We start from the raw sequence: 25,948 nt of genomic DNA, 5'->3' as shown, positions 1-25,948 counted from the left end.
CAAACCCCCGGGTCCAGTCTACATCCAAGACAAACCCCCGGGTCCAGTCTACATCCGGGACGTGGTGAAACCTCCCACCCTGCACACTGTGACTAGTTAGTATCTTTATGGTAGAAATGCACGTATTTTAAGTCACTCTGGATAAATGACATGTAATAATAATGTAATAGCTACAACCCCCATGAGTCGTGGGATCCAAAAGTGTTCTGCTCCCACCGTAGCCCTCGTTGACCTCCTGGCTCCCCAATTTCATTTTCATGGAAATTATTTAAATCCAAGTAATTAAAATATTTCAATGCTCCATACAAATATATTAAAATGACCAAAGCTGATGCTGTACTGAAAAGCCCAATGGCAGAACTTAACAGACAACTTTATCCAACAAAGACCACCTTTGTGTTCGCTGCCATTTGCACACCTTTCCAACATGTGAAACTTTATCAACTCCAGAGCCCATAAAAATAAAAAAATCACACTTTATTGATCCAGTTAACAGCAGTTTTCCGACAGTAGATGCTGCAGTGACTTCTTCTTCAGCTGAGTTTCTTCTGCCCAGGTTTCGGGGGGAAGAGAATCTCCTGCAGGTTTCGCAGCGGTCCCTTGCTGTAGTAGTTTCTTTCCGAGTGGTCCGGCGCCGGGTCGGCTGCTGCGTCGGGATGGCAGTGCCGACACGTGTAGCCTCGACTTTTGTACCACTCATTGGAGGTCTGGTTGACCAGAGCCAGGTAGAAATGGAAAAGGGCGTAACCCGCCAGGAGGAAGAAGACGAAAGCCAGAAACCCCAGCATGAAGACGATTCGGGGGAAGGTCAGAAACAGATGCTGGAGAAAAAAAAAATATATATATATGTTTCAGGTCCATATGGGAAATGATCATTGCTGCTGCATCCCAGCTGCGGGGGGGTCTCACCTGCACAGCAAACAGGGCCCCCGCTGGCTGTTGCTCGCCCGCCTCGTCGACATAACTGGCCCTCAGGAGCCCCGACCGCAGCACGGCGTGAAACAGCATGTCTCCCGTCAGCACGGCGACGTCGCCCGCCGCGGCGCACACGCTGAAGAGGTAGAGCAGGAAGTAGCGCGTGTTCTGAGCGCCGATGCAGTTGTTCACCCAGACGCAGTGGTGGTCGAAGCGTTGGACGCACCTGTTGCAGACCCCTGAGACACAGACGGCGGTTTTTACGGTGAGCACAGACACGCATGTTCCACGGTACACGTGTAACGCCCTTTGCCATCCTTTTGCTCACTGCAGTGTTTGGAGCGAGCCGGTTTGATGAGCTGGCAGGTTTCACAAGAGACTCCCGGGTGAAACAGCCTCCTGTCGTAAGGGTAGAGGCTCAGCTGGCCAGAGAGCTTCTTCTTCGTCACTGTGCCTGCCAGAGGGGAGAGTGCATGAGCGATGACTGCAGCGGCTCATATAATATGTTCTAACAATAAGCACATGTGAATGAAGCTCAAACACTAACCCGGATCCCTCTTGACGCAGAGGTAGAAGAAGACGCTCTGGAGGACCAGCAGGACGTACGGCACAGACAGATGGGTCAGAGTGGTGTCCATCTCCCTGCAGAAGCCAAACACCTCGTAGGTGAACTCTGCATACACGGCCCCCTCCAGCAGGATGTGCAGATAGATGAACATGTTGTTCCTGCAGTTAGAAGCACATGAAAGACACTGACGCATTTAAAAGTACCGCATTGGGCTGCATGCATTGTGACAACGTCTGAGATGGAGCATTTCTGGGGGAAAACCCGGATCACCTTTGATGGAACAGCCGGTGCAGGGTCCTTTGGGTCAAGCTTTGGAGCCATCTCGGCGTTATTGGTGCCACTACCTGGGATGAGAATTGTGAGCATTTTAAACAAGTGCAGCGCACGCGTTTTCTTTGCACAGCGCCGCGGCGCGTCCGTGTGTGGAAGTGCAGTTAAACTCCACGCTTACCTGGCCCACAGAGTTGTAGAGGAGACTAAACGGGGTCTGCTGCTGGCCCGAGTATTTGCAAACTAAGAGTATGCACGTGAGCACCACCGCGACGTACACCGCGAACAGGGTGAGGAAATCCATCGCTCACCTGGCGTCGGAACAACATCAACAACAGGTGTTTTCTACTGCAAAACGCCCCACGTACAGGTGGGAAACTCAACAAGAAGCTGCAGCCGTGTCACTATTCACTTCCGGTGTTTGTTTAAACGCGACGACGAAGACTTTTGAATTTAAAAAAACGTAGCCTTCTACCCCTCGGACACACGTTTTTACGTTAGCATGCTAACGTAGCTAACGTAGCCTACGTGAGCTCGCGACCTACGCTCGCTTCCTTTACGCCCTGAATGTAACGTAGCCGCTTACCTTCCTCTACAGGTAACATGTAGCGGCCTATCGCGCGCACGTAGCATAGTTAGCTGTTATTGTCGCGCCGTGGCCGCCAGCGTTGCTTTAGGGGCTCTGTACGTTAGCTACTTCCTTAGCATCGGTGTAACGTTAGCTTACGTTCCAAGCTAACCGTTAAAGGGGCGGGTCCAGCCTGATGACGCGGGGGGGCGGGGGGGGTGTCATGACGGCCTTTCCCCTGAGGAAGCTTACCTTTCCACACTTATACACACTTGTAACTATATTGAGTATAATTCATATATTCACCTTGACAGCCCGAGGTGTCCAGTCTCCTTTGTGTTTTATCAGAAATCCTATTTTTTAGAAGCCACACATTTGTCTCCGTAGGCTTTACTCTGTGTACGAATACATGAGAGCAACAGAGGAGGCGTCTCTGCTGGAATGAACATCATCACATGATGTTTTGCGGTGGATGCAAGAGGTCAGTTTATCACCTGCAAAGATCCCAACATTTACCCCAAGTCAGACCTAAAATCAAGACTCCCCCAGTTTCCAGCCCTTGGGCCCCTGCACATCATCACCTGAGTTTGGTTTCCTGTGTGGCAGCACACAGCAGCGAGGCTGCACAGGACACCTGTTGGATCTGGTTGCCGACGTGGCGCAACACTCATGTTACAGCTGGCAGAGAGGGGAGCGCCACTCAGGAGCTCTGCAGGGGCTTCATGGAGGCTGTCTGAACAGGTACAAGATGTGTGTGTGATATCCATTTGACACTTTCCTTACGTTGGACATGTCAGTCACACGGCATAACGTGTATTTGCAGTTTCAGGAGAGGTTCAGAAGGGTTTCTAAATAATCTAGTAATGCTAACGTTCTCATTATATAAATAGAGAGATTATTTTAAAAGGCTGAGACTCTGGCTTCAAAGTGTCATCCTTCTGTCTCTCATCTTCTCACACGTGAGTAACTGTTGTGTCAGAAGAAGAGAGTCTGATGGGATTCAGCAGGGTCTGAAACAGCCGTTTGTGATTAACTATTTAGTTGGTGCCGGACTGGCTGTTCCTTATTGATTTAGGACAGTTTGTGCTCAAGTAATCTAGATATCCCCTCAGTAATCTGCTTCAATTGAATGTAATTTAACATTCTTTATTATATCTCCTCCTTTACATAATCGCCCTTTTTTGCAAGAAGGGAAGAAACTTAAGAAAAGCGCGCAGTTGTTACAGTTATTTGAGCCATTGCTGTTATGGATCCATACGACAGCTTCAAGAAACGTTTCTACTGCTTTTATGAAGTGTTATGAAGTACAATAATAGTTACAACATTGAGGCACAATGATTTTCTATGTTACATAAATCCCGTCTAATAATAATAATAATAATAATAATACATGTGGTATGCACAGGTCAGTGCGGCTCCACGTTATGGGGCGTGTCTTCAATGATCGGATCGGAGCATATGTTCCTCCCGTGTTAATGGGGGGGGGGGGGTAAAGGAGCGCTGAAGATCCAGCTCATAATCCTAATCCCACCGGCTGAGGTCTCAGATTGCCCCCCCCCCCCCCCCCCCCCCCCACACTGCTTCTCACGTCTCACCCCGGCACCCGCCAGGCGTTTTGGCACCGACGCAGAGCGATTCTGGGACAGCAGCGGCCCCTCGGAGAGAGAGACGCCCAGCCCAGAGCGGAGGAGGGAAAAGAATGGTGTATTTATAGAAAAACCAGGCCTTGCAAAACCCTTTTTGGAGAAGGAATCATTAAGGAGCCGAGGTGCCCGGGTGCATGCGTCCCAGTTCTCTGATTAACACTGCGAGCGCGAGGAGGCACCGGGGCTGAGATGCAGCTCTGACTCCTCACAGAGAGAGCGCCTCGCTGCGGGTTCAGGGTGGACAAATGGGGGGGGGGGGGGGGGGGCGATGGTTTCACTTTGACATTGGCTGGGTCCTCGTCCTTTTGACACAGCACATCTGAGAAGACGCGTTTGACATCTGGGCCGCTAGTCGAGATGAAGAAGTTTTTGCAAAACCAAAAGGGGCGATACTCTCTCCGCCGCGGCTCTCGCTGTCCGTCCAAAGATTTCTGTAAGTGTCCTCGGCTCGGTCCAGTGTGTGAATGTGTGCGCTGTGGCGCACCGTTGGATCCCACAGGGTTTTATACTTTATCATGTTTATTGTGTCTCATTTGGATCCCATGTGGTTGTTTTGTGGTGGCACTTTGCATCTCCTACCTGCTGAGAAATGAGGGCCAGTGGGGGGGGGCTCTCTGTTGCGTCGCCTCCATTCAACAGAGAAAAAAGAAATCAGCTGGAGGAACTTTTGTCTCTGAAGCTAATTAAGGTCACAATCTCTGCCTGGGTTTGATTGGCTGCCTTAGCGTTGGCGAACCAGGTCAGGGACCGCTGGGTGTGTCACGGTTCAGGGGGGGGGGGGGGGGGTTACACTCGGTAGCACATCTTGAGACACTGGATAGAGCAGCAGGGAGCAGAGGAGGCTTAGAACCGGAGGCGCACACGATTGTTTGATCCAAAGGTTTCTTCCTGCGATGTCGGTAGCCGGTGAGTGTTCTTGTGACTCCATGAACACGTCGTTCATCACATCATCTCAGAACCGCGAGTTTACGTGTCGGCTCTCTCCCTCCCTCCTCACCCATCGTGTCCCGTCCTCTCGTCCCCTCAAGTCCTCAGCATGCCGTCGTCCAACCAGGCCTGGCCCGATGAGTTCGGCTTCCAGCTGGGGGGCAACGGGCCCAGCTACATCCTGTCCGTGGAGGAGGGCAGCAGCGCCCACCTGGCGGGGCTGCAGGCCGGGGATCAGGTCCTGGAGCTCGAGGGCCACAACGTGTCCACGCTGCCCCCCCAAGCCGTCGTGGCCATCGCGCAGACTCAGAAGAACATCCCCCCCAGCATCGGAGTGGTGTCCCGCATTCAGCAGGTCTTCCTTCCAGCTTGTACTTCCTCACTGATCCGGTCTGAACAAAGAGCGTAACATCTGTCCTGCGTTGCAGATGGACATCATACCCGGGCCGGACGGGCGCTTTGGCTTCACCATCGTGGGGGACTGCCCCCTGCTGGTGGAGGACTGCTCGCCCTGCTCCCCGGCCGGCCGCGAGGGCCTGAGAGCCGGCGACTACGTCATGGAGGTCGACGGCGTCCCCGTCCGGCAGCACGAGGCGGCCGCGGCGATGATCAAGGCCTCCCAGGGGAGGACGCTGCGCCTGGGGGTGCTGTGTCTCGGGCCGAGGCAGAAACGCAGCCTCAGCGTCGAGGACAGTCAGACGGGGGCGGAGGGAGCGCCGCTGGACCGGAAACACAAAGCGCTGGAGTTCAACGCCAGGGTACGTTTGGATGGAATGTGATGCCGTATGAGCCCTGCGTAAAGCCACCAGGGCCCAGATGCTTGTCCCCCCCCCCTCTAACGTCTCCGTACCCATTGCCGACAGGTTGACCAGGTTTTGGGCGAGGAACCTGAAGTGAAGGAGAAGCTCTTCACCGCGCTGAAGCAGTACGCGGCCGAGAAGCGGGTCGAGTGGCTCGCCGCGGTCCTGCCCGACATCCTCGCCAGCGACGACCACCGCCAGCTCATCTCCAGCATCCGGTAAGGTCCAGCTGATCAGCTGATGTCCCGCTGTGTGACCTCGGGGTTTGGAAGCCGTCTGAGACGCATTCAACGTGACCCCGGCCTAAGGGTGATATACTAGAGGACCCCCCCCCCCCCTGATGTCGCTTTAAGGGTTGTCACTAAACACACATTTCATGGGCCTGAGATGAGGATTGTCACTGTGAGCCCATCTCACCGCGTAGGGGGGGTTGGGGGGGGGGGGGGGGGCACAGACCGATTTAGTACTCGCTTTGTGAAAAACATCTTTATTTCCGCCGGCCTTCATCTGCACTCCATTAAAATGTGTTTCCACGAGCCGGGCCGGCGCCAGGAAGCCAACAGAGTCCATGTGGTCGCCTCTGCGCCAAAATGAGCAGAACCCTTTTTCCCCAAGTCCCCCGGCGGTTGGTCCACAGATTGAGCCAATGGGACGCTTTTCTTCTTCTTCTTCTCCTACTACGCTGGCCGGCGTCCACCACTACACCAGCGAACCCTCGCCGCCGCTATTAATAGGACCGGAGCCTGTGGGGACGCGGCGTCACCTGACAGCACGGGAGGAGGCGTGACGACCCGCTCATGAATAATTCAAACCTTGTATTTGTTCAATTAAGGACCAGTAAGAATAATATTAATCCGCCCCCCCTTACCCCCCCCCCTCTCTCTCTCTTTCCATCTCCCTGGGGGGGGATTGTGTTTTCATCTGATGGATTTTCTTCTCGTCATTCTGCTCTCTCTCTCTCTCTCTCTCCCCCCCCCTCCCTCTCGGTGTGGTTACAGTTTCCAATGACGCTCCCTAAAAAAACAGCCTCTCGCCCCGATAGAGGCAGCTCTGAAGTTTAGGCGTGTGTCCGCCGTCCCGCCATCACATGGTGCGACTTGGTCTGTAGTTGAGGTATGACTGACGGCTGGAGGCGATGAACTGCCTGGGGTGAGTGGACCTTTTCCTCTTGACTTGTGTCGGACCATCGGTGCACAGTGTAGTGGGTGTTTGAGGCAGTTTGATACAGAACTGGTGATGTCTGACGTTCTCCGCTGCAGGAGAGCCACATGAGGAGGAATCTCCATCCTCATGTCGCTTTCCTGCAGCTTTAGGTCCATGATTCAGGAAGTGGAGGGACGGGGGATGTGATGCAACCCCACCCGAATGGACGCAGCTGGTCGTAACACAGAGAGTCAGCAGGTCGATGCTCTGCTTTTAGGATGTAATCCCCCCCCCCCCCCCCCCACGTCTTTGTGCGTGCTTCTGAGCTGAATGTTGACTGAACAGATAAAAATATGCTGTTTGTGTGTCCTGGATCCAGCAGGCGCATTCGAGCTTGTGTGAACCAAAGCCTCTGTGACATCTCCATTGTTACGCGGCGTTGGTTCGAGTCCTCTGGTGGACGAGTGATCAAAGGATGCTGCTGAGAGAGAATCATCACCAATCACCACATGCATTGATCTGCGCCTGATGACCCTGCTGCTTCAGTGGTGCTGCTAATGAGTCACTGCAGATGGGATGGCTTCGTTATTTTGAGATATTCAATGCAACGAGGGCTTTGTAGAACTATAATACTCAGTTGAACCCATTGCGGTATCATTATTCTGGGAGTCGACCTGGGGGAGATGGTTTGAGAGGCTCTGTCGGTACATTTAAGGTCATTGTGCGTCGTGTGTGGCTGTTTATAGGATCCGATATTGTGATGATGTGGTGATTCCACTGCTGGTTAACACCTGGCGTGTGTTAGGACACATCACAGCATCGCCAGCCAACATCTGGACAGATGGAACCAGGTCTCCGCTGTGTAGCTTCATTCTTCCCTTTGAGAAATCTGTCCCTTCCTCCCTGTGTGCTTCCTCCTTCCTTCGCCACTTCAGATAATTATAGATCTCTGTTCTTGGTAAATGAGGCCACATCAGAGCGCTCGTTTTGTTCACCAGAGTTGACGAGGAAAACTTTGTGCGATGGGGAGGCTGCTCCAACGGACGCTTTGACACTGTGAGGCGCATGAACGTGTGACTTTATGAAAGGGTAATAGTTACACACACATGTATCTCGGAGGCTGAGACGTATTGTCAGTGTGATATGTGACAAAGAGCAGGAAGCAGGGAGAACACACGCAGTGGGCTGCTCTACTTACGTCACTACCGACATGTATTTATACCTCGGGAGCATAAACACCCTCCATGTGATCACAAGTACAGGATGAAACCTTCACAGTGACCTTCAACCAGAGGTCACTCTATTTGCTTTTATGAAGAGGAAAAGAGGAATTTGATGTCATTTTAATCTTTGACTCCTCGAGGGCTAAAACTTGGATTATCGGTTAAAAGTCCTTTAATGTTGTTTACTCATGATGACATCACTGAGTAATTATAAACGAGTGGGTTTTAACACGTTGAACAGGTTGTTGCTGTGAATAGATCCAAACTGTGACCCGTGTTTACGCTCCTGAAGAGAGGAGAGCCCACGGTACCACACACTGGTACCACACACACCGGTACCACACACCAGTACCACAGTGTACTTAGTGATGCCACCACTAGAGGGCCCAGAAACGTGTGGAGAACATATTGGGCCGGTTTGATGTTTCATGTCATTGGAGGAACGGACCCTCTTTGTCTCACCTGAGTTCTTTCATCACAGACCAGCCGCCCATCGTCTGTGGTTCTGTTAAGACGCTTCTCATAAGAACACAAGAGATTAGTTTAAAAAACATTAGTGATCAATAAATCATCTTTTCATAAAATAGATCCACATGTAAGTGAGACTAAATACATTTTGATCCGAGTGTGCATAAGCAAACGGAAACTTTCATCTCTCCATCTTTCTGTGCTATAAATGTGTCCTAATTGCTTTATTTAGCTGTCAAAATAGTTTTTCTGCTGCATAATTAGCGTCCTGAGGACATGTGAAGTGGAAGCGGCTAATTGCTCCGTCTGAACACCAACAGAAGCCCTTATGAGGAGCTGTGTTTGATATGAATGCTTCTGTGATTTAACAATGAACCAGTTCAGCTTCCCTTCCTTTAGGCGCAATGTGGGAAGCGTGTGTAGTTGGATGAGAAGATCAATACCATTCTATATTTTATATAATGCTCAGCGAAACCCAAAAGGCCAAAGATACCCGAGATGGTTTAGTTTAAATATGTTAAAAATATGTTCTGTCAAAAACATTCTGGAATTGAGATTCCATGATTTGAGCCCTTTTAAGATTTTACTAAAAACTACTCAATCACCACAAAGAACTTGATTCCAAGTCCAGCAAATGAAATCCAGCGTGCATTTAATAAGTCCCCCACGTGGGGGGGGGGGGGCGTGGACGTTGCGGTTGAAAACAACAGTGAGAGGAAAACAAGTGTCGTCCCACCCACACGGAGACAGCGTTTCATTCAAGTGATCAGGGACACCCACACGCAGGCTTCAATAAGTGGACCTGTGAGCACACAGAAACCCCGACATGTGACCAACTCCTCCTCCTCCTCCTCCTCCTCCTCCTCCTCCTCCTCCAGGGAGTCAGTCCGCAGCCAGAACACATCGCCATTGGGTTGTAAAGGATAAAGACGGAAGGAGAGAGTTTGACTCCTTTTGTTTCCTCCTACCCAGAGTTAAATAAGAGTCTGCAAACAGGCAGAGAGAGAGAGAGAGAGAGAGAGAGAGAGAGAGAGAGACCGCCTGCCCGCCCCCGCTAACCCCCCCCTCCTCCTCCCCCCCCCCCCCCTCCTCCTCCCTGCATCGTGCCTCTCGCTGCTGCAGTGAGGCTCCGGAGATGTTTCCTCCTCGCGCTGCTCAGAGGACGATCCTCTGTCTCTGTGGCTGAACGCGAGGTCACCTGCGCTTCTTCTCTTTGTCTCCGTCACTGGAGGGAGGAGGGGGAGGAGGAGGGGGGGGGGGGGGACAGGACAGACCCCTCGCCCACCCAGCAGAAGCTTTCACTCCTTTGAGTCTGGATGGCGGGAGCCTGTTGAATAGCTGCGCCGTGGAGACGAGGACGGTGCCGGATGGAGGTGGATCCGTGACCCGTCCCCGTTGTCTCCGTCCTCTCTGGGGCGAGTCTCTCGTGGACTAAAAAGTGACACCGACCACCTCTTCTTTTCCCCTTTTTTTTTAAAATTTATTTTTTATTCCCACTCGCCATGTTCGCCAGAATCTTCATTCCCAAGAAGCACCGGCAGCGCTTCGACGACGCCGTGTCCCAGAACGTCATCAACCGCCTCCGCCGCAGCAAGAGCATCAGCGAGCCGCACGGCCGCGTGCGCCGCAGCCGCAGCGAGGACCACTCGGACCGCCGCCACGGGTCCAAGCGGGCCAGCTCGGTGCCCAGAGACGGGGAGCCGGGGGGGCGGCCGGAGGCGGAGAGAGACCGGGGCCCGAGTAAGTCCGTCCCTGGGGTACCCGCGCACCCCCCCATCGGACCCAACCAGAGGTGAGGGCGCCCCTTTCAGACGCGCTGTTTACGTTGCACCTGTACACCTGTGATGGGTTATTCATAGGGTTAGGGATGGGGGGGGGCTTCAAAGACGAGGACAGTGTGTCCCTTTTCCTCGCTCCTCGTCTCCTCCTTCTCTCCTTTAGAGAATTCAAGCTTTGAGAGGGATTCAAATGTAATGTGTATTTATGTATATATGTATGTATATATATAATGATATAATCCTTATGTCATTGTGGGCTGTTCTTCTCTCGTCCCTCAGGATCATCCGTGTGTACCGGGGGAAGAAGAACTTTGGCTTCACGCTGCGAGGCCACGCCCCCGTCTGCATCGACTCCGTCATCTCCGGTACCTTCCCTCATGGACCTCGTTTAGTTCATCTGATGTCCACCAACAACCGCCCCAGATATGATGGCAGATGGCATCAAATAAAGATTTTTTTTAGGCTCCAACCAGCAGCTGGTTAGCTTAGCATAAAGCCTAGCAGCAGGTATTTAAGGTTGTATCTTCCTAAGAGGATTTTTAAAGCATCTGGAGTTGATTCCACAGAGAGTTGCATCAGAAGGTGACAGGTCGAGGCCCTGCAGCTCCATTAGTTTGTGGGATCAAACTTTCTGCTTTTCACCAGAGGCACTACTGCTGCAAAATATAAGAAATCTGTCGACTTTAAAGCTTTCGCACTTTAGTTACTTCCATTTAGTTTATTTATTTCCAGCCGTCAAGAGTTTTGATTTAATTGAATTAACTGTTATTGCCTCCTCAAACTAAAGTAGCAGACGAGAACGTCTGTGAAGTTGCTGTTGAGGGAATTTGCCAGATCCCCTGGTGCTGAGGGAGGCGCGTGTGTGTGTGTGTGTGTGATGATGATGATGATGATGAACGCACGGTTCCCGCCCACCACCATCTCCCCCCACGGCGTGCTGCAGAGAGAACTGACTCAGAGCGCCTCGTGGAGGTTGGTATGGAGATGGTGGGGGTGGAAGGCACGTCTCTGCATCCCAACCGCCTCGTGGCCCGTGAGCGTGCGCTCACGCGGTTACCACACGGAGACTTTGGGGGGGGGGGGCAACGCGTCCATGTGAGGTGGGGAGGGGAGGGGGGGGCACACGAGGAGGCGATGATGGACGGCGTCCTCACGTAAGGAGGATTTAGCGTGCAGATCATCTCGCCTCCTGAGGGGCTTTGTTGGGTGTCAGATTGACAGCATCACGTTAGTCACCCCCCCCCCCCCCCCCCCCCCCCCCCGCCGTCTGTTCAGCGCCGTGATCCGTCACTCTGACTCTCTGCCTTCTCTGTCTCCCTCAGATAGCCCTGCTGAGGAATGTGGACTGAAAGTAGGCCACCGCATCCTCTTCCTCAATGGACTGGACATGAGGTTGGTTTGTTTCCTTCACAGAGAATCCATCTGCTGCCTTTCAAACCCTCTCTTTCACCCTGCCAGGTCATTTTTATTTTGGTAATAGTTCCCCTTCAGTCGTTGCTTCTGAGCTTTATTACGGCCGCTTTCAGGTGATGCACTTGTTCACGTTGTGGATGAGAAGATGAGAAGATCTAACTCTCGACTCCCATCAAGCTCTTTATTTTTCTTCTACCTCTGAACGCCACCGCGTCCTCCTTTAACTCGGCCTGTGTGTAGGTTTGAACCTACACAGCCTGTAAACCTCTCCCGTGGGAGGTGCCGCTGTGTGTGGACTTGTTGACCTCCTGACCTTCTGCCCCGGGAGGCTCCTGAGAGCCGCCGTGGGAGCGCGTACAGCAAACACGCCGCGTCCCGGCCCGAGTGTGAAGGAGCTCACAGAGATGTTCAGCAGGAGGAGGCCATCAAAACAAAGCACACGACGCGTTCACTCAGCATCGTGCGGTTGTTCATTAAAACACGGAAGGATTCCTTGTCAACACAGCATCTCATTTTTCAAGAGGATCATTAACTTCTCCCTCTGCAGGAACTGTTCCCATGAGAAGGTGGTGTCCATGCTGCAGGGCAGCGGGGCCATGCCCACCCTGGTGGTGGAGGAGGGTCCATCGGATCACTCCTCGGACCAAAACGACCCGGAGGACTCTCCCAGCCTGGCCCCCGCGGCGGTGCCGCGCTCCAGGTCCCCGGCCCTCAGCTCCCTGCAGTGGGTGGCAGAGATCCTTCCGCCCAGCATCAAGGTCCACGGGCGGACCTTCAGCCAGCAGCTGGAGCACCTGCTGACCATCCAGGAGCGCTACGCCGTCTGCAAGTCCCTGGAGACCTTCTTCCAGCACAGGTCAGTGGGAGACAGGGAAGCATGGGGGGGGGGGGGGGGGGGGGCGGGGGCGCGTGAGGGCTGAGAAGCCAAGATTCTAGTAAAAGTCTTTCTTAAAAATAGGCAGAGGGCCTCCGGGGAACATCAGTGCGTTCGGGTGACGGCTCCAAATGGGAGGAAATGAAAATAATGACACCTAAAGGCTCCATTTCAGCATTTCTCCAAACCAGCTACCTTAAATACACAGAGATTTAGCCGTTGCCTGGGAAACTGTGTCTCTGTGTTGCTGAGGATGCTCCCAATGCGGGAAAAAGACAGGGACGGAAACAATGTTGGTGACAGGCGGGCGAGAGAAAAGCAGTGGAACAAACGCCCCCCCCCCCCCCATCACGCACTGATGGCCCCCGGAAGCCTCGAGCCTCGGAGACTAGTGCCTCCCGCATTAGTGACGCAGACGTCAGCAAATTACGAACGGAGCCCTGCAGCACAGAGCGTGACCCCCGGAGGCGTGACTGACGTCCCCGTTACCCCCCCCCCCCCCCCACTGTTGCATAACGCGTTGTGTCCCCGCAGGAACGTGGACACTCTGATCGTGGACGTGTTTCCCGTGTTGGACACTCCGGCCAAACAGCTGATCTGGCAGTTCATCTACCAGCTGCTGACGTACGAGGAGCAGGAGCGCTGCCGCGGCAAGCTGTCGCGCTTCCTGGGGTTCAAGAGCAGCGGTGAGCCCCCCCCCCCCCCAAAAAAAAACACACAGCGAGCGATAAGCTGCTGCTGGTTTGCTTCATTGCTTCCATCGCTGCATCATGACTGAAGCAGGTCTGATGAAAGTGGAAACCAAGCATCAGCCCCCCCCCCCCCCCCCTGTGTTGATGTAGTGGGAGGCTGTTGCTTTGTAATTAACACGGGCCCAAAGGAGCAGCTGTGCATGATCTCTCTCTCTGTGTGTGTGTGTGTGTGTGTGTGTGTGTGTGTGTGTGTGTGTGTGTGTGTGTGTGTGTGTGTGTGTGTGTGTGTGTGTGTGTGTGTGTGTGTGTGTGTGTGTGTGTGTGTGTGTGTGTGTGTGTGTGTGTGTTGCAGGCGTCTCGGAGCCTGACGGCGGGCCGGAGCTCCACCGGCGGAGCAGCTCGGTGCGCGTGACGGGCTCGTCGTACCGCGGCTGCGTCCGGGAGAGAAGCTCCGACGACTGCATCATCGGGACTCACCTGGGGATGGGTACGAGGGCCATTCAACCTGTGGCAGTCAGTGCTGTGTCCCCCCCCCCCCCTTCAGTAATAATGAAGCCCTTGTACTGAGCTGCTAAATGAGCAGCACTCTGTACTGTTCCTGCTCCCATGAGCCGCTCAGAGCTCCGTAACGAGGTCCGTCTGCTCCCAGGTGCGATGTGTGTAAGAGAGCTCAGCTAAGCCTTACCTGTGAGAACGTACGCCACCATGCGTCCATGCATTACCTCCGTGTCTCAGCTGTGCTTCCGATAATGTCCCCGACATTTATTTATTTGTGTTCTCCAGCGCATTTCATCCCCCGGGTCTCGTGGCCCGTGTCTCTTGTTCCTCTCTGCTTCATCCTCTCCTGTCCCGGGCCGGGGGTGGATGGAAGGAGGAGGCTCATGTGTCCCTCTTCGTGCCTTGTTGTGCTGTAGGAATTCATGTGGATGAATCTGGGAGCCCGGAGGAGAGACAGTCGGGAGACGGGACCTCCTTCCCCGAGTCCCCCGACCTCAGTCACGTACGTACACCTGCAGCCGCTTCGTCCCCGCCCTCGGGCCTCGCATCCCTTTGAAGCTCTGCCGCCGTTCGAATCGGACCGCAAATGATCCCTTTAAAAGGCGGCAGCCCTTCAAAGCGCACGTGTGGGCGGCGTGCTAATCAGCTGATCATGCCTCCGCCCCGTAGATGACGGGCGTGTACACGGAGCTGGAGAACGTGTACGCCAGGAAGAGCGCGTCGCCGCTGCAGCGCGGCTCCTCGGCGGAGCCGGAGGGCCCGGGTCAGACCGAGGCCTACGGGCGCTCTCTCTCCCCCCTCACCCTCCCCCCCCTCACAGGTACTCTGTGGTCGGACGCACACACAACTGCACAGACACACACTCTGAACCCCCAGCGCTCACACGCTCACATGCGTCAGCGATGTTCACGTCTCATGCAGCTTGAATGAACTCATTCTCAGTGTTTGTATCACTGACACAACGTGAACGCGGCGTGAGAACCGCTGAACTTCTCCCACTGCTGCAACTCATTCCAATTTGACAATCTAAATATGTGCATTAGTGTTTGAGCTCGTTGTTGCCATGGTAACCTCTCGGGTGAAAGGCTCCCCAAGGCAACGACGGGTCACGCTCAGGAGCAAATAGAAGTCACCTAAAGGCTCTCATCTTCATCGTCATCATTCCATCCTCCTCCTCCTCTTCCTCACAGGGAGTCGTAAATCGGGCCTGTCGCTGTCCTGGAAGGAGCCCCTCCCCACCCCCGTGTACGAGATCCACCACCAGAGCAGCGTGGACTCCAACCCCTACGTCAGCCTGGAGAGCCCCCCCCCGTCCCCTCAGCACTCGGACGGCGGCCCCAGCACGCTCACCCGCCGCAAGAAGCTGTTCACCTTCTCCCGCCCGCCGCGCAGCCGCGACACGGACAAGTTCCTGGACGCGCTGAGCGAGCAGCTGGGCCACCGCGTCACGCTGGTGGATGAGAACGACTACGAGGAGGTGAGGAAGAGCCGCCTCCCACTAGTGGGTCTGAATGTCTCATTTAATATCATTCCGCCACCAAACCCCACATGAACTGTGGGAGGGACTTCCTGTTGCTCAAAGTCCTTTTTGAATAGAATTGCGAGATGTGATTGTGATTGTGTCATCTCGGAGACAATCCTGCTGTTGTGTATTTGTGTCAAATCAAGTAATACCGTTGTAGCGTTAGCAGCTCTAATGGACGATACGATGAACACTTTGTCACATGAACAGATATATCACGGTGGTTGTCATGGTTTCAGAAGAAGAGGGGTGCCTGTAAGTAAAACATGACACTCGGTCTAATTTAAGTTAAGTGTTTCATTTAAAGCTGCTGGCTGACACAGAAACCATCAAACACACAGCGTCACTCTGGCAGATTGTCGTCTGAAATGTGGAGGCCGCATTTCTGCAGAAATAATGCTAAGAGTCTTTTGGTATTTTACAGGTAACTTCACATTCTTAGCTTGGCTTTCTTGTTCCATAAATAGATTGGTTTGGTGACATTTAAGTGCATGCTTTTATTTAATTGTGTCATCTTTTATGACTCTTCTGCCCCATTAGCAGGTAAAATGGAAGCAGATCCAGTTTGATAAGCAAGATAAACATCAGCTGCATCCCGCTCCATTTACTGATTTGCAATAGATTTCGTTGACTGGGGAGTCGTACTGACGTTCTTCTCCCCCCCCCGCCCCCCCCAGATGAGTTTCCAGGAGGACCAGGACTCGGGCTTCCAGCCTCGCCGGCTCAGCAGCGGCAGCAGCGAGGACCAGAGCAGCGAGGCCTCCTCTCCCTCCTACTCCTCGGAGTCCGAACCCATCCCGCCGCCTCCCACCCAGAGCCCCCCGCCGCCCCCGCCTTTCCAGGCTCTGATACCGCCCCCCGTTCAGTTCACGGACCCCCTGCCGCCAGTCCGCTTCTCCCCTGAGCACGTCCCCCGCAGCCGCATGCCCTTCCAGCCCCAACACCCCATCATCCCTCCTCCCCCGCCGCCTCCCAGGACCATTCTGTCCAGCCGCTGCGCCGCGAACCAAGGCCCCCCCACGAGGGGCGAGGCAGAGCAAACCCCCCACCGCTATCAGACCACCCGCCTGTCCCACGGCCACAACCCCCCGGGTTCCGGCACCCTGCGCTCCGCCCAGCCGTCCCGGCCCTGCTACCTCCCCCGGCAGCTCAGCCAGCCGCAGCCCCTCCTGCAGCCCTCCCCCCAGCCCTCCCCCCAGCAGCTGAGACCCAGCCAGCTGGTCCTGCAGAGACACCACCAGCTCCACCACCAACACAGCTACCAGGGCCCGCTGCCCCCCTCCCTCCGGGATCACGGCTCGTCCACGTGTCAGAGCCAAGGCCCCCCGGCCTCTCACTCCACCCTCCCCAGTCACACCAAGACCTACGATGACCCCCCCCAGCAGGTAAATGCATGCACAGCACAGCGCCTAGCAACAGTGTGGCAAGGCTCGATGACGTATGTGGCCCCACATGATGTGTGTACGCCAGCTACACACTGCAGCTACACACTGCAGCTACACACTGCAGCTACACACTGCAGCTACTGCATCTACACACTGCATCTACACACTGCAGCTACACACTGCAGCTACTGCATCTACACACTGCATCTACACACTGCATCTACACACTGCATCTACACACTGCATCTACACACTGCAGCTACACACTGCAGCTACTGCATCTACACACTGCGTCTACACACTGCGTCTACACACTGTGTCTACACACTGCAGCTATACACTGCATCTACACACTGTGTGATGTCACCTCTCTGTCCAATGGGAGGCTTTGTAGGCTTTGTTTTGGGGAGATGATCGTGGTGCGACACAGTCTCCTGGTGAAGTTGTGAGCTGTTGTTTTGGTCTTGTGGACTAACATGAAATGTAACTCTCCAAGGCACTGCCTCCTCCGCCTCCACCCCTTCCTCCACCCTGTGACCCGCCTCCGCTGCCCAAGCCGGGCAACCAGGCCTCGGACACCACCCACATGAGTGTGAAGAGGCTGCGCTGGGAGCAGGTGGAGAACTCTGAGGGGACGATATGGGGCCAGGTGAGTCCACGTAATCACATATTGATGACATGTAATCAATGGACGGGGGAAAGGGTGTAAGAAATGAACACATCAAGGAGATGGTCCTGACCTCCACTCCTTCTTCTCCATGTGCAGCTGGGAGAGGACTCCGACTGTGACAAGCTCACTGACATGGTGAAGTACTTGGACCTCGATCTGCACTTTGGGACTCAGCGGCAACCCAGTAAGTCCTCGCGTCCCGTCCCACACGTCATGTCCTCGTCTACGTGCTGCTCCGCGTCCTCCCATGAGACATGTGTGCGTCATCTATTGACATCCCCTGTTGTGTTTGTACCTTCACAGTTGTGCTGAGCTGCTGCATTCACCTGTTCATCCAATCACTCTCCACCAGGCACCATAACCCCCCCCCCTCAACCCCCCCCTGTGTTCACAGAGATCAGTAATAACACAGCTCTGCCAGGAAACACATTTATCTATTGTACACAATGTGCAGAGCTGTGTTGTAAGTCCATCTACCTGTGTGTGTGTGTGTGTGTGTGGACCCCCGGTGCCTGGAGAACACGTCCTCACACTGTTGTTAATATTATTAGTCTCCCCTCCAGAGGCGGCCTTCCTGCCAGAGAACTTTAAAAAGAAGGACGTGGTGGAGATTCTGTCTCACAAGAAAGCCTACAACGCGTGTAAGTACCACGAGGGTCCGGCGGGTCACACCTGAGCGCCTCCCGACCCGCTCAAGCCTCAACATGCAGGACACTGACAGAGAGCTTTAGTCTCCATGAAGGAGCGGGCGGCTGGATGACGTGAGCTTAAGTCAGAGTGAAGGCATCCAACAACAAGTCTCAGCCAATCAGAGCGAGGCTTCGGTTACAAACACTATGCAATTTGCAGATGAGCATCTCTGACTTAATAAACCAACCTGAAGAAGAAGAAAACGTGTCAATAACCATTCAGACTAGCACGCTGTTATCAGGCTTAATTTATCCTCTTTCTTTTCATCCAACTATTTTGAGGATATTTCAATCACGGCTGGTTATCTTTAATAAGCGCTCTTATTTTGAAAAAAAAAAAAAACCTAGTCAGTTACTATGATTCGCTGATTCTTTGATTGCAGATACTTGAGGTAGGTGGTTAGGAGCACTCCCAGCATGCACTGGGGCAATGCATTCATTTTGATGATGTTCTACATTATGCTGCACAATGTTTCCACACGTTTCCTTTGTGTTACTTGGATGTGAAGCTGCTGCACGAGACATGAAGCTTCCACCTGAACGAGCGTAACGAGCAGCGAGCTCAGTCCTTCCTCTTTCTGCTGTTAATGATTAAATAACATTTCACTGACTCCACTCCGTCAAATGAAATGCCAAATTCCATTTGTAACAGTCAGGCACTTACAGTCGAGTTCAGGTGTTTTTGGTCTTATTATATAAAGGTATATTTTGTTGCATATTGTTTTTGATATTTTTGTATATTTCTCATGTTTAAGTGTAGTTAACTCTTCAGATCTTCATAGCCTGCATGTTCTCATCTAAAATGATATTTATTATTAACACTCTTTCATCATGAACCCTGGAAAGAGAGACATTTGTATCTGTAAATGAATGAATGAATGTATCGTGATCCAGCTGTGAGTAATCCTGTACTCTGTATCTGGTCCTGGTTGTGTTGCTTCTTCTGGCGATTAAGAGAATAAATGTCCGTGCTCTCATGATGAAAATGTGTCTTCACTCGGTGATGCAAAAACAACAGGTTCCCCTTAATGATTCTGAATGATTCACAAACCTCTTCACGGTTATTAGAGTCCAGGCTCTCCTCACACGTCCATAGGATGGATGATGCAATGACAGCTCGTTTGAACATGAATCAAAGTGTGGGAACGTTGTGACGCACGATGTAGAACAGAAGAACACATGGAGTGACTCCTGTGTTGTTCCGTTGCATCATTGCCCCAATGCATGCTGGGTAGCTTCGCATCGCACCTTTAAATAACCGCATCACATGATCGACGCTCATAAGTGCTGCTGTACTCACTTTACCTTCATTTATAAGTAAGAATGTACAGAAATAACAGCTCTGCTCGTTTAAGCTTTTTTTCAAAATAAGAGCGCTTAACATGGATGATCTTTATCTGTAAACTGAGCTCAGACGCAACAAAATGAGCTGGAAGAGAATTCAAATGATTACATTTAACCTCATTACAGCATGTAGCCTACATTACCTGAGTCCAAGAGTACCGCTGATACACTATATTAGATTATATATACATATATATATACATATATATATATATATATATATATATATATATATATATATATATATATATATATATATATATATATTAGGGCCGGGACTCTATTAAAAATATTAATCTAATTAATTAGAGGCTTTGTAATTAATTAATCGAAATTAATCGCATTAATTGCATAAATATTTGACCTGAGAACAGTGAGAAGTCATTTTTTTCACATGGATTTTAATTTTTGTTCAACCAATTCCAGCAGACAAGTATAGAAATAGCATATTTAGAAATATAGTACTTTCAGAAATTCCGGTAGCTTATAGGTAAGTAGACCTTCTGTAAACTATGTTTTTTTTAAGTAGACCAATACTTTCAAGTACATTCAGAACATTGGTTATTTTTTCAGATGTGGACTTAGTTACCCTGGTCCTTAAACCAGTCATCTGGTGCAGGGTGGGTTGGGTGTGGGTCCTTGTACGTCCACGCTAGCTGCTAATTGTGTTGCGTTGAGGTGATACTTGAGGCTCGATGTGAATTCCTTGTTGCACAGCTTGCACACAACCACGCTCTTATCGACGCTTCCATCCGTGTGTTTATTATAATAAGATTTCCCATTCACGGGGCCACCCGACACGGTCTCGTCAGCTTCTTCGTTCATGTTCACTGTGGTTTGTTGTTGTCTGAAGTCATGGACGCTAGTTGGTGCACCAGTATAATCGGTCCGCCCGAAACTCATCCAGTGAGAAACGTTCCGCGGTGCAAAAAATAAGTGTAAAAATGCGTAAAACATGTTTAATGTGTTATTTTATGTGTAATTAATTAATCTTAATTCACATTGTAATGAATTCATCGTAATTAACGCACTAAAGTCCCGGCCCTGATTTTAAATTAAACAAACAGTGACACTGAATCATCGTGAGTTCTGGTGTCTCTAGTGGAATCAAAGCTGACCATCCACATTTGGGATTTGATTCTCTCTCGTGTTTATTTCTTCCGGGATTTATTCTCCACTCAGCTGAGGAGGACCCTCAGACTGGTTTAGCTCCATAGGGAATTTTTTACCTATTATTCCAAAAAAATCTTTTCTGTGACATTTTTTGACCCTACATATTTTAAAAGGCACAAGTGAGTTGAATTTGAATGTAACGGAGAATTGGAGGGTGGATGCACTAAAAAGGGTAAACAAATCTACACCCTGTGCCAGACTGTCAGTTTAAGGTTGTCCACAGGATGCCCTGAAGTAGACAAACATGTGATTGTCTTGAAAGTTAAGTTTCATGTCAGTGTGACCACTGAATGAGACACATCTGCTCATCTTTACTTCTCTCCCGTCAAAAAGGTGGAACCCTATAGGCTACGTAGCATGGCTAATAAGTGCTAAAAGGCTAAAGCAAAGCAATTAACATCAAATTCAATTCATCAGCAAAAGATTCTTCATCATTCTTGACAATGCCATCATAACTCGAAACTAAAATGGTACGACTTGTGACTCGACTTGGGACTTGCTTTGTCTTTGACTCGACTCGGGACTCGGGCAATGACTTGAGACTTGCTTGTGACTTGCCTAACAGTGACTTGTTCCCACCTCTGGTGGCTACGTAGCATGGCTAATAAGTGCTAAAGGCTAAAGCAATTAACATCAAATTCAATTCAGTAGCAAAAGATTCTTCATCATTCTTGACGATGCCATCATAACTCAAGTGAACGCGCCGTGTGTTTCTGCATAACCCCTAGGGTTCACTTCTCAGAAACAACCGTGGGGACAATGCCCCCACTACTACCTCCGCGGCAGTGTGCTCAAGACTTGGCACGAGCGGGATTTGAACCCACTGGCGGTGCGCACAGAGGCTTCTGGGCTCTAGCTTGCACCCCTACACTACCAGTCCTGGTCACATTTTGGCAACTTTGATTCTCCTATTTAACCTTGAGCATGTGAGTTAAACCTCAAAAATCTTTTTAAATGCTTTTTCCTCATCTGGGCTTGAACCCACAACCTTCAAGTGCAGTGCAGGGGCTTACGTCAGCAGCTCTTCCGCTGTACTACTTCACCACACACTAAACAACTCTTTGTTTGTTGTATTTAACCTTGAGACTGCTACTCAAACCTGAAGTAAAGCCAAAGGCTAAAACCCAAGACTGGGCTTGAACCCACAACCTTCAAATGCAGTGCAGGCTTGTGGCAGCAGCTCTTCCGCTGTGCTAATTCACCACACACTAACCAACCCTTTGTTTCTCCTATTTAACCTTGAGACTGCTACTCAAACCTCAAAACTCTTTCAAAGCAGAAGCGATGTCTGCATGAAAGGGGCATGAACCCACAACCTCAGACAGCAGGTTGGAGCCTGCAGCCATTCAGTTGTTCCCTTGTGCTATTCAAGCACATGCCTCACTGTGTCCGTTTTTCATATTAGACCTTGGGATTGTTTACTAAACCTCAAAACTGTTTCAAAGTTTACAGTTTGAAGCCCTGACTGCAACCAAACCCTCCTTCTGAGAGAGCAGGTTTGAACTGAGGATCCTCCACACTTCAGCCTTCCTGCTCTCTCCCTGCACTGTTCCACCACACACCTGTTGATGCTTTTGAATCCAACCTCAATGCTGTGATCCTTATTTCACTTTTTTCGACATGTGTGCTGATGCCCGCGTGTGAATTGAGAGGATCCATACCGACTCCCCTATGGAGCTAAACCAGTCTGAGGGTCCTCCTCAGCTGAGTGGAGAATAAATCCCGGAAGAAATAAACACGTTTGACACACGGCACCTTGAGGAGAGAGAATCAAATCCCAAATGTGGATCAGGAAGGTCAGCTTTGATTCCACTAGAGACACCAGAACTCACGATGATTCACAGTGTCACTGTTTGTTTAATTTAAAATTAGGGCCGGGACTTGAGCGCGTTAATTACGATTAATTCATTACAATGTGAATTAAGATGAATTAATTACACATAAAATAACACATTAAACATGTTTTACGCATTTTTACACTTATTTTTTGCACTGCGGAACGTTTCTCACTGGATGAGTTTCGGGGGGACCGATTATACTGGAGCACCAACTAGCGTCCATGACTTCAGACAACAACAAACCACAGTGAACATGAACGAAGAAGCTGACGAGACCGTGTCGGGTGGCCCCGTGAATGGGAAATCTTATTATAATAAACACACGGATGGAAGCGTCGATAAGAGCGTGGTTGTGTGCAAGCTGTGCAACAAGGAATTCACATCGAGCCTCAAGTATCACCTCAACGCAACACAACTAGCAGCTAGCGTGGACGTGGTTTTGCCTCTTTTTTTATGACGTCTTTTATTGTGATGACGGGGGCTGACCCTCTGTTGCTGCTACTACTGAGTGATCCTCATTTATTTTTGGTTCATTGAAATAATAATGGAGAGGGACACGTGGTCAGAGTGGGGGGGGGGGGGGGGTTGTCTGTCAGGAAGATCTGGATCCTCGTCACAAGCTAATTCCTCCCCCTCGGCAGCCATCCTCCTGGCCCACCTGAAGCTGTCGTCCGGCGAGCTGCGCCAGGTTCTGATGACCATGGCGACGGAGCGTCTGGAGGCGGCTCACATCAAGCAGCTGCTGCTCTACGCGCCGGACGACGAGGAGGTCGAGCGCTACGAGCGCTTCCAGCAGGACCCGGCCAAGCTGAGCGAGCCCGACCGCTTCATCTTCCAGGTACGGAGCCCCGGGGGGGCGGGGGCGGGGGGGGCGAGATAAACCGGTGCGTGACCAATGTGTCCGGCGCAGATGCTGATGGTGCCCGAGTACAAAACCCGCCTGCGGAGCCTCCACTTCAAGACCACCCTGCAGGAGAGGACGGAGGAGATGAAGGTCGCCTACGAGTGCATCTACAAGGCCTCCGTGGAGCTGAAGAGCAGCAAGAAGCTGGCCAAGATCCTGGAGGTGAAGGCCGGGGCGGCGGGGGGAGGGGGGGACGTGGGGGCCGGGCGTCTCACTGAGCTCACTGAGTCTGTCTGTCTGTCGCCCAGTTTGTGCTCGCCATGGGGAACTACCTGAACAACGGGCAGCCCAAGAGCCACAAGACCACCAGCTTCAAGATCAGCTTCCTGACCGAGGTACGCCCCCCCTCCCCCCCACGGCCCCCTCGTGTTTCCTCCCCCCCCTCATTCCTTCCTCTCTACCTCGCAGCTGAGCACCACCAAGACCGTGGACGGGAAGTCCACCTTCCTCCACATTCTGGCCAAGTCTCTGTGCCAACACTTCCCCGAGCTGCTCAACTTCTCCAGAGACCTGAGCACCGTGCCGCTGGCAGCCAAAGGTACCGCCCCCTTTGCCCCCCCCCCCCCCCCCCCCCCCCCCTCCAGCTGAACCGCTCCACAGGAACATACTGACGGCTGATATTTGTGTGCTCAGTGAACCAGCGGTCCGTCACGGCAGAGCTGAGTGACCTCGGCTCCACCATCCTGGACATCAGGAAGGCCTGTCTGAAGATCCCGCCCACCCCCGAGGACCACTTTGCCTCCGTGATGAGCGTACGCTAACCGCTCCTAGCATACAGCACACGCCACACGTCAAGTGTAATATCAGAAAATAACGCCAGCCTCATCGTGAGGAAGCTCCTTCACAGGTAGAAGCAGGCTGATGAGTTCTGATGACCCGTTGCCCCCCACAGAGCTTCCTGGAGAACAGCCACCCTGCCATCCAGTCTCTGGAGTCCCTGCAGACTCAGGCCATGGAGGAGTTCTGCAAGGTGGCCTCCTTCTTCGGGGAGGACGGACAGTCCGCCAACACGGAGACCTTCTTCGGCATCTTTGCAGAGTTCATGTGCAAGTTTGAGGTGAGCTGCTCCTGAACGTCACATCTACTCATACGTTAGTGTTTAGAGGAGTTGGGTCCCAGACTGGCAGCAGCCGCTAGGACCTCTTTATCTTCTTAATGGAGCATTATTCTATCTTCAACATTGTTGAGATACATTGTTATGACTCACTGTTTAATGATGAATGGAAAGGGAGAACATTTGTGTTATGACTTACTGCACGATGACGTTTCTATGACGTATGAAGCATGATGTATTTAATGAGCAGCTTACCGTGAATCCATCATGACGTTCATGTTTCTTATGACCTGCCAGCTGTAAATTAACTCAGTATAAAAATAAGTATAAATCACGTGACATTTTGTTTTTTGTCTTGCAGCGAGCTCTCACTGAGACCCAGACTGCAGAAAACCCCCGAAGTCCCAGGCTGTCCTCCCCCCTGGCCTGGTGAAGACCTTCTAAAGGCCTGGTGAAGACCTTCTAGAGGATCCATTCATCTGTAGATAACGAGTCAACAGGCACATTTACATCTTTAATACAAACGGCACAGCGATGCTAAAAGGTGATGAAACATTTTACCAGATCACCTGTTTAATATATGACAATATAAAGTTTATATTTTCTATCAGATCATATTTGAGAAGTGTAAAGATTGGGCGTAGATGTAGACAGTCTCCTAGAGGCAGGTGATCCACCAGTGTAGTTCAAGTTAGCGTGTAGTTAGCACGTAGTTAGCGTGCACAGAGATTTAGAAACCGACTTTTATAACTTCAAACAAATGGAGACCCGCAACAGATTTTATTCTTTGAATAATTCCAAATTTAGTGGTATTTAAATCCAACATCAAGTGTTTGTTGTCACAATTATCTCCGTAGTAGCTTCTGCTCGTTAATGTGTTCATAGAAGGACTCGTTAGCCATCTTACTGCTAACCAGTGAAGGTTCACACGAGGTCACAAGGTCACGCTCCTTTAAGGCCTCCAGTCCGGCGAGTGCTGGTCACATGACCCCGGAGGCCATCAGCATCATCATCATCATCATCATGGGGGTTCCTGGACATATTTATTTATTCCGATTTGTCGGGAAGATGATGGCGAGCTTGATGTTTCTACCCTCACGTCGTATTTGCTGCTTTTCTGGTCGTCATGGTGATCCGTTGCCTCCCCCAGCATGCAGCGTGTTGTAACTGTTGTTGGGGGGGGGGGGGGCGGCATTCAGCTCTTGTGTTTTCTTATTGACGTCTGAAGTGACCCATGTGAGTTCTCGCATGTTGTTAACGTGTAACGTGTGCAGCGGGCAGCATGCCCCTCCCTCAGTATTTAAGATTAAAGCAAAGTATCTTCTGTTGGTCTCCTGAGGGTTATTGACTCCTGTTCTAATTGTCCTCAGTGCTTTTTTTGATCTAGGAAGAAACATCTTGAAAGTGAAAACGCTCTTAAACATAAAACCCATTTAAATAGTTTCTTCATATACTTTATTTTCTTTGGAAAGGAGAACATACGACGTACAGGTCGTTGGAGCCTCAAACGCAGCGCTGTCACTTCCAGTTTAATGGCATGTGTTCAGCTTTGAGATACTAAGATAAGGCAGCGAGGTGGGGGGGGG

General features: G+C 51.5%; 2 protein-coding genes across 8 annotated transcripts; one reads left to right on the top strand and one right to left on the bottom strand.

The window, feature by feature from the left end:
* Positions 1-462: 462 nt before the first annotated feature.
* zdhhc4 (zinc finger DHHC-type palmitoyltransferase 4) lies at positions 463-2,503 on the bottom strand. Its single transcript, XM_037464648.2, has 7 exons — positions 2,340-2,503; positions 1,935-2,064; positions 1,754-1,827; positions 1,463-1,641; positions 1,244-1,369; positions 910-1,154; positions 463-821 (listed from the first exon to the last, which is right to left on the bottom strand). Exons 2-7 carry the CDS (start codon positions 2,055-2,057, stop codon positions 534-536), a joined length of 1,035 nt encoding a protein of 344 aa, XP_037320545.1. The 5' UTR covers positions 2,058-2,064; positions 2,340-2,503; the 3' UTR covers positions 463-533.
* On the top strand, positions 1,993-25,686 carry grid2ipb (glutamate receptor, ionotropic, delta 2 (Grid2) interacting protein, b). Of its 7 annotated transcripts, none has more exons than XM_037464643.2 (27): positions 1,993-2,123; positions 2,709-2,802; positions 2,928-3,062; positions 4,996-5,249; positions 5,323-5,652; positions 5,758-5,912; positions 10,042-10,320; positions 10,586-10,671; positions 11,629-11,698; positions 12,267-12,575; positions 13,128-13,279; positions 13,638-13,772; positions 14,200-14,285; positions 14,453-14,603; positions 14,974-15,260; positions 15,516-15,560; positions 15,983-16,690; positions 17,187-17,339; positions 17,457-17,544; positions 17,912-18,001; positions 23,046-23,242; positions 23,315-23,470; positions 23,557-23,643; positions 23,717-23,846; positions 23,942-24,060; positions 24,201-24,365; positions 24,724-25,686. In XM_037464643.2, the coding sequence occupies exons 4-27, from the start codon at positions 5,004-5,006 to the stop codon at positions 24,793-24,795; spliced, it is 4,296 nt and encodes a 1,431-aa protein (XP_037320540.2). In that variant the 5' UTR covers positions 1,993-2,123; positions 2,709-2,802; positions 2,928-3,062; positions 4,996-5,003; the 3' UTR covers positions 24,796-25,686. The 7 variants fall into 7 exon arrangements, with proteins under 7 accessions (XP_037320540.2, XP_062415988.1, XP_037320537.2 ...); XM_062560004.1 differs by having other exon boundaries at positions 2,013-2,091; XM_037464640.2 differs by lacking the exons at positions 1,993-2,123; positions 2,709-2,802; positions 2,928-3,062 and adding an exon at positions 3,988-4,400.
* Positions 25,687-25,948: the final 262 nt, after the last annotated feature.

The sequence above is a fragment of the Pungitius pungitius genome, chromosome 21, assembly GCF_949316345.1.
Source record: "Pungitius pungitius chromosome 21, fPunPun2.1, whole genome shotgun sequence".
NCBI classification, from domain to species: domain Eukaryota; kingdom Metazoa; phylum Chordata; class Actinopteri; order Perciformes; family Gasterosteidae; genus Pungitius; species Pungitius pungitius.
Note: the sequence above shows the minus strand (reverse complement) of the source record. Positions and strands in the feature narration are given on the sequence as shown.

Coding starts and splice junctions, on each gene's coding strand:
- zdhhc4 (XM_037464648.2), bottom strand. CDS start 2,057: ATGGATTTCCTCACCCTGTTCGCGGTGTACGTCGCGGTGGTGCTCACG. Junction 1,828..1,934: donor TCTACAACTCTGTGGGCCAG/GTAAGCGTGGAG, acceptor TTCTCATCCCAG/GTAGTGGCACCAATAACGCC. Junction 1,642..1,753: donor CACCGGCTGTTCCATCAAAG/GTGATCCGGGTT, acceptor TTCTAACTGCAG/GAACAACATGTTCATCTATC.
- grid2ipb (XM_037464640.2), top strand. CDS start 4,325: ATGAAGAAGTTTTTGCAAAACCAAAAGGGGCGATACTCTCTCCGCCGC. Junction 12,576..13,127: donor GAGACCTTCTTCCAGCACAG/GTCAGTGGGAGA, acceptor GTGTCCCCGCAG/GAACGTGGACACTCTGATCG. Junction 13,773..14,199: donor CGGGACTCACCTGGGGATGG/GTACGAGGGCCA, acceptor GTTGTGCTGTAG/GAATTCATGTGGATGAATCT.